Below are 6633 nucleotides of genomic sequence, written 5' to 3' on the forward strand. Positions count from 1 at the left end.
CCCCATGACTTGATTAAAAATGTAATCATTTCGTTGCGATCTCCAGCGCCAGTGGCGGAGCGCGCGCTTTTAACCGAGCCGATCGATTTTTTGCAGACACTGTGAGCTACAAGTGCGAGCAGGACGGCAGCTGGTACTTCCATGAGGCATACAACAAGACCTGGGTGAATTACACCAGCTGTGTCAACACCGCCGATCTGTCGGTAAGTTTGGCGACATCGGAGGCGCATGCTCTGAAGCGACGCCGTTTCAGTTCCGCACCATCGTGGTCAGCATCCACTGTTTCGGCTACGGCGTCAGCCTGATCGCTCTGCTCGTGTCGCTCGCGTTGCTGTTTCACTTCAAGTAAGAGGGGGGGCTGGCCCCGCCCCCGTCAGTCTATCTCACTCAGTTCCAGGTCGTTGCGATGCGTGCGCATCCTCATCCACATGAATCTGTTCGCCTCCTTCGCCCTCAACAACTGCCTCTGGCTGCTCTGGTACTACGTGGTGTTCGATGAGACCGCAATCCTGATCAGCAACGAGGTGAGTCAAGGGGCGCATCCACCACAGTGTCCAGAACGACTGGCACAACCGCAATTTTTCACCGGATAATCGCATGAAATCGCACACTCCAACCGTTCCAAACCAGTAATCCATCCGGACCGCACACGCTGATAGAATCAGCGACCAATTCGTTTACGCAGGCCGGAGCATCGGGGAGCGATTGGATTAAAGGGGACCAACAAAACGTAAATGCGAGCAAATCCCAGATGGCTTTAATTCGGCTTGTCGCAACCGCCGGCACGCTTAGCGCCGTCTCCCCCATCTTTCCTATGCAAATGTGGGGATTTTCCGGGCCTCGAGCGCCCCATCCAATTAATCCCGGCCGAAGCTCAGGTTTTGCGTGCGGTATCGCGTGCCCATCTGGCAATCTGCCCAACTGCAAACAGTCAAATCGAGTTAACTCGAGTCGAAGCGGTGCTTCTGGCCATAATGGCGGATGCGCCCGTTTAATCTTGCACGGTTAAACCCGCCTAGTCTTTGCTTCTTTATATCGCACACTTTGGCCAGCGGCTTAGCCAAATCCCTGCGTTAAGTCGGGCATAATTCCCCCGCTGGGGCGAAGCCTTCCCCGCGAAGGGGACGTTGGTACAACAGCTGCGCCTAGTTTGCAAGCGCTCCACATGTAGGCCAAGCTTCTGAGGGGCGTCTCTCCATAACAAATTGAGGCACCGCAGTACGGAACCTAGTAAAGGAGAGATGAAGCTTCAGTTGACGAGTAGCACACATTTGGTTGACGTGGAGCGTGTAGTTATTTGATGGTAATTTTTCGTAATTTGCCCGCACAGATCTGGTGCATCGCGCTGCACCGGGTGCTCTACACCGGCCTCATTTCCAACTACTCCTGGATGCTGTGCGAGGGGCTCTACCTGCACACGGTGCTCGTGTGGGCCTTCATCCAGCAGAGCAGCCTCTACTGGTGGATGAACGTGGTGGGCTGGGGCGTGCCGCTGCTCACCACCCTGATTTATGTGCCGGTGCGGGCGTGGCTGGGCGAGGGCGACGAGCTGGACATGTGAGTATCCAGGGCCCCCTTTCCTCAAATTGGAAAGTTTCCTAATTGAGTCTCGGGGGGAAACCGCCGGAGCAAATCGGGATGGATTCGCTCCGCACCGTTGGCGCGTAACGCTTTCATTCCCGTCGTTCCAGGTGCTGGATGCGGGACTTTCGCTACGACTTCATCCAGCAAATTCCAGTGGCGGCGACCGTCGGCCTCAATCTGCTCTTCCTCATCAATATCGTGCGCGTGGTGGTGCTCAAGTTGCGCCGCGGCCCCGCCAACGAGCCCTCGGGCGGCGCCTCGCGCTCCACCCTGCAAGCCCTCCGGTAAGTGCGCCCCCGCCACTCACCCCGCCTGACCCTCACTTCCTCAGAGCCACGCTTCTGCTGGTGCCGCTGCTCGGGCTCAACTTCCTGCTGACGCCCTTCAGGCCGCAGGGCGGCCCCCCCTGGGAGTACGTCTATGAAATAGTCTCGGCCATCACCATGTCGTTCCAAGTAGGTACTTTAAGGGGCGGCTTCTCCTTTTTTAATCCCGAATCTGGGCGCTTTCAGGGCCTGTGCGTGGCCGTGCTGTTCTGCTTCTGCAACGGCGAGGTAAGTGAGCGGCGACAAGTGACAATTGGCAGGTGACAGGCGCCCATTTTGCAGGTGCAGGCCCAGATCAAGCGCAAATGGCGGGCGGCCCGGTTTCGCTCGAAACGCGCCAATTCCTGCACCATGACCACGGTCTCGGTACGTAAGGTAGTGCCACCCGCTTACCTTTTCACTGTGCGTGCTTACCGCTGCGCAGTGAAACTGATGGACGGCGTTTTTGGTGAGCGAGCGTTTCGGTTTCAGTTCGTGCGCACCTCGGGACCCCAAAACGGCGAGGACAAAGTCTGATGGGGGCGCAGCTCCCCAGCCAGCCCTACCTTGCGCATGCCTTCATTATCCTGAATTTTATATCCGAATATTTACGTAAATATATGGCGAATGTGTGTGTAAACGGCAATAAACGTGTGCATTACTAACAGGGGGCGTTACTTACCCTTTCATCTGCTAATGGGGCCTTGGAAACGATGCTCCAAATGGGCGTTGCACTTCTTATTGACAGCCGCCCCTAACTGGGGTTCACTGAATTTCGAACACAGATCACACACTGCGCGATCTGTGCCTGGGACTAGCACCTGAACAGAAGAACAAGGAAAGAGCGAGTCTGTGGTGAGAGGAAAAGAGACCGATACAATCGCGTATATACATAGTGACGCCGAATGCGCGCTGGTTTTGGCGTTGACAAGATCTGATGGGGGCGCAGCTCCCCAGCCAGCCCTGCATTATCCTGAATTTTATATCCAAATATTTACGTAAACGGCAATAAACGTGTACATTATTAACGGATGTTACTTACCCTCTCACCTGCTAATGGGGCCTTGGAAACGATGCTCCAACTGGGCGTTGCACTTCTTATTGACAGCCGCCCCTAACTGGGGTTCATTGAACTCCGAACACAGATCATACACTCCGTGATCTGTGCCTGGGAGTAGCACCTGAACAGAAGAACCAGGAAAGAGCGACTCCGTGGTGAGAGGAAAAGAAACAGAAAAAATGGCATATATACACAGTGACGCCGAATGCGCGTAGGTGTTGGCGTTGCCAGGGCAACGCAATCAAACAAAGCCCAAAAGGAAAATTCCCAGTTACAAAATGGGGGAAGAGTGCGGCTGTATCTGTCCCCCCTGCTACCCCAGCGGCTGCTGCGTGCCGGTGAGCGTCTGCCCCTGTCCGCCGCCCTGCCCGTGCCCCTGCCTGCCGTGCCCGGTGCCCTGCGTGCCCCAGGCCTGCGTCTACGTGCCGGTGGTCACCCCCTGTTGCCCCTGCCCGCCCCAGGGCGGCCCAGCCGCCTGCAGCTGCCCCCCTAGCTGTTAATCCGTCTCAATATACCCCCGTTCAGTGCTTTTGAGTGTTTAATTGTGCTGATGTCTCATCCATCCAGTATAATCTAATCTAATCAAGTCTAGATTATTGGGCTTAAGGGTGGCCTTCAGCAGAAGATGGGGGGCTTGCGCGCTGCCGCCCAGTGCTCCCCACCAGCCACATGGTACTGCCAGTCGACCAGAACCCAGTCCAGTGCTCAGACCAGTCAATCAGCCTAGAAATTCCAAGAATGTGCGTCGAGGTGTCGAATGCACGTGCGATCGTCGCCATCGCTTTCCTGCTGAGTACGTAATTCCACCGTCCAAGTTTTATCTAACGGGTTTGGGGCGCTGCAGGCCTGGTCAGCGCGCAGTCCTTCAACCTGAACAGCACCCAGCTCGATGTGGCCGCGCTGGAGAAGGCGCTGCAGGACAAGTGCCAGAAAGCCGATGCTGACCCCGACCTTCAGGGGCCAAAGGCCGCAGTCCAGGCCTGCCTGGACCTCTACGTGAACGTCACCCAAGTGCAGCAGGAGCTGCAGGTGGCCTCGCAGTCCGGCTCAATGGACGAGGTGTTTGGGAAGTACTGCCGCCAGTTCCCGCAGGTTTACCAGTGCCTGCAAAACGGCACGCTCAGTCTGCGCCGCTGCCTCTCCACGAAAGAGGCCGCGCATTTGGACCGCGGCCTCGCCGTCCTGCAGGAAATGCAGGAGTTCATGTGCGTGAAGGACGGCGACCGCTTGGCCTGTGAGTGCCCCAAAGCGACCCCCTATAGCCCCGTTGGCCGCAGTGTTTGTTGCAGAGGGCGGCGTCCAGTGCCTCACCGAGCAGCAAGAGCCGCTGCAGGCCTGCTTCAACTCCACCGGCCTGGCTGAGGACGGCGCCGATCCCTCCTTGGCCCTCTTGGAGGCTGTTGCCTCCCCCAAGGCCTGCAGGTTTGGGTTTTAAGCTGCCCAAAGCACTTTTTGATTGGCGTCACTTTGCAGCGACTTCGACTCGTTAAGGGGCTGCGTGAACGAGGCGCTGGAGCACTGCAAGGACACCACGCCGGCCAACATAATCGACGCCACCTTCAAATTCCTCAAAAAACAGATCGACTGCAACGCCACTGAGCCCGTAGCGGTGCAGACAGTGCAGGCGGCGGCTGCGGGCGCCGCCCCATATTTATCGGCCGCCCCCTGGGGGCTACTCGCCTGGATACTGCTCATGTAGAAAAATCACATTTCATTTATTGTTATTACTAAGTAAGTAAAATCGCCTTAATTCTATCATTTGTACATGGACCTTATCGGTAAGAAGAAACTGAACGTTCATAGTTTGAGAGAGGAAAAACCAATTACACGGCATCTCAATACTGCACTATCACAAACATATAATGAACTAAGTCCTGGATTGGCTGCGTGTTGTAAAAAGGGGGGTCCCCACTGGCGGGTGGGGCTGCGCGCCTGGCAATCTGGGCAGGTGCGCAGCCCCGTTGGCTTCATCGGGCAGCCCTACAGCCAAGGGGCGCTGCCCGATCAAGCCGGCTGGCAGCAGCTGGGGCTGTGGGCACTACAAGTTCCTTCGGCGCTTGCTGTTGATGCCGGTTTTCTCGTATTCCAGCTCCTTCTGTGCAAGCGCCATCTCCATTCGCAACAGCTCCTTGTCCTCCTCCAGATCCTCCTCCTCGTAGGTCTGCAGAGGCTTGACCTGCGGGCGAACCGATTAGAAGGGGCTGCGCCGCCAACACCGCCAACACCTACCTCCTGGTACTCGCCGAACTCGTTGGTTTTCACCTGGATGTACTGGACTTGCATCTCCCCAACGTCGACCTCCGCCTCCTCCATTTCCTCGATGTCCAGGTCGGAGCCTTCGCCGCTCCCCACGGAGCCTCCCGAGTCCGCGAATTGCTCCTCATCGTCGTAGACGCAGGAGAACTTCATCTCGCCCCGCTCCAGGGCATCCAGGTTCTCTGCAACGCGCACCAGCAAGGTAAGTGTGAGGGCAGTTAATGGAGGATGGGAGGGATGGGGTTACCTGGATTGACCATCGCCCGCTTGATGGCCGCGGGGTCTTTGCGCGACCACTTCTGCACCTCCTCGTCCATTTTGCCGATCTTGGCCGGGTTCATCGCCCACAGGCAGCCCTTGCGCTGCGCCCCATTCAGCGCCGGCTTCTCGATCTTCTCGAAACACTTGTTCAGCGACAAGTTGTGGCGCACGGAGTTCTTCCAGCCGTTCGGCGCCGTCTTGAAGTAGGGAAAGTGCTGGCACATGAAGCTGTAGATCTCCGACACGGGCAACGAGCCCGACTTGCTGTTCTTCAGCGCCATGGCGATCAGACAGCTGTAGCTGTAGGCGGGCTTCGGGTAGGCGCGCCCCTCGATCGCGTCGAAGAGGCGTGGCGTCCCGTAGGACTTGCGCCCCACCGTCGTCGGCACCGTTCGGATGGTCATCGAGTTCACTTGTGTGATTACGGGCGTGGTGATTTGGCCCAGCGCGTTCTTGATCACAATGGTGGGCGTGGTCGGCGCCGCCCTGATCGCCAGCGGCTTCAAGCTGGACTTTGCCAGAATGGGGATGACTTTGGGCAGGCTTTTGGGCGACGGTGCCGGCTTGTGCGCGGCCACTTCRACCGCCTCTAGTCGGTTGAGGAGGTCCTTCTTGACCACCGAGGCATCGCTCTGGATAAAGCGGGGAAAAACCAAGCGATTAGAGATTGGCGCAGCTTTGGCATCGCTGCAACTCACCCTGATGGAGGCGATTTTGATGGTGGCCGGCGAGAACGTTAAGTGGCTCTCGCGCACGGCGGGCGATGGGCTGCGCCCAATGGCCGACGCCAGCGACATAACCGGCAACACCGTGTTGGGATTGACCATCGTGGGGCCATCGTCGCCGCTGAAGTCCAGAAACGACTGGTTCGAGCTGGAATTGAGCCACTTGGTGTCCGGATCGTCGAAGTTTTGCGTGTCGAACGTGTTGAAACTGAAGCCGGAGAAATCGTTCATGCCGGCGCTCTCCACCAGCAGGTCCATCTCGGCCTTGATGTCGATGTCCAGGACGTCCATGAAGGACATCGAATCGGAAGCGTTCAGAAAAATGTCCATTGCTGTTGACATGGCTGCCAGCTCGTCAACACCGCATTTATCCTCAATGGCCAGTCTGCAACAAGAACAAAGCGTAGAGCACGTGGCCCCTTTTCGGTCTGCGGTGGTAGAG

At 57.3% G+C, this 6633-nt stretch overlaps 3 protein-coding genes across 3 annotated transcripts in view; 2 read left to right on the top strand and 1 right to left on the bottom strand.

Moving 5' to 3' along the window:
• Nucleotides 1–20: 20 nt before the first annotated feature.
• Nucleotides 21–3478, top strand: LOC109540106 (calcitonin gene-related peptide type 1 receptor; the record flags this gene model as incomplete). Its single annotated transcript, XM_048663069.1, has 9 exons — nucleotides 21–203; nucleotides 254–345; nucleotides 398–524; nucleotides 1331–1557; nucleotides 1692–1868; nucleotides 1916–2039; nucleotides 2097–2138; nucleotides 2193–2276; nucleotides 2382–3478. Coding segments are annotated over 9 exons (1101 nt in total), but the record flags the coding sequence as incomplete, so codon positions are not given.
• A 44-nt stretch (nucleotides 3479–3522) lies between these two features.
• On the top strand, nucleotides 3523–4704 carry LOC109540110 (27 kDa hemolymph glycoprotein). The gene is made up of 4 exons (XM_019908317.2): nucleotides 3523–3742; nucleotides 3794–4183; nucleotides 4227–4371; nucleotides 4423–4704. The coding sequence occupies exons 1-4, from the start codon at nucleotides 3619–3621 to the stop codon at nucleotides 4646–4648; spliced, it is 885 nt and encodes a 294-aa protein (XP_019763876.1). The 5' UTR covers nucleotides 3523–3618; the 3' UTR covers nucleotides 4649–4704.
• The window catches only part of LOC109540107 (fork-head transcriptional regulator FHL1), a 2576-nt gene continuing 588 nt past the window's right edge, over nucleotides 4646–6633 (bottom strand). Inside the window, exons 2-5 of the mRNA XM_019908312.2 lie at nucleotides 6165–6576; nucleotides 5453–6098; nucleotides 5179–5387; nucleotides 4646–5125 (exon numbers count right to left, since the gene is read on the bottom strand). Of these exons, the coding sequence (XP_019763871.1) occupies nucleotides 4988–5125; nucleotides 5179–5387; nucleotides 5453–6098; nucleotides 6165–6533 (1362 nt within the window). The 5' untranslated portion in view covers nucleotides 6534–6576 and the 3' untranslated portion in view covers nucleotides 4646–4987. The remainder of the gene's footprint in view (nucleotides 5126–5178; nucleotides 5388–5452; nucleotides 6099–6164; nucleotides 6577–6633) is intronic.

Source organism: Dendroctonus ponderosae, unplaced genomic scaffold, assembly GCF_020466585.1.
Source record: "Dendroctonus ponderosae isolate FM_Combo_2020 unplaced genomic scaffold, Dpon_F_20191213v2 Dpon_F_20191213_12, whole genome shotgun sequence".
In the NCBI taxonomy this organism is placed as follows: domain Eukaryota; kingdom Metazoa; phylum Arthropoda; class Insecta; order Coleoptera; family Curculionidae; genus Dendroctonus; species Dendroctonus ponderosae.

Excerpts from the sequence above, each read along its gene's own strand:
- LOC109540110 (XM_019908317.2), top strand. The coding sequence starts at position 3,619 with ATGGTACTGCCAGTCGACCAGAACCCAGTCCAGTGCTCAGACCAGTCA. Across the intron at positions 4,184-4,226 it reads GGACGGCGACCGCTTGGCCT|TGTTTGTTGCAGAGGGCGGC; the intron begins GTGAGTGCCCCA and ends CGTTGGCCGCAG. Across the intron at positions 4,372-4,422 it reads GCCTCCCCCAAGGCCTGCAG|CGACTTCGACTCGTTAAGGG; the intron begins GTTTGGGTTTTA and ends GTCACTTTGCAG.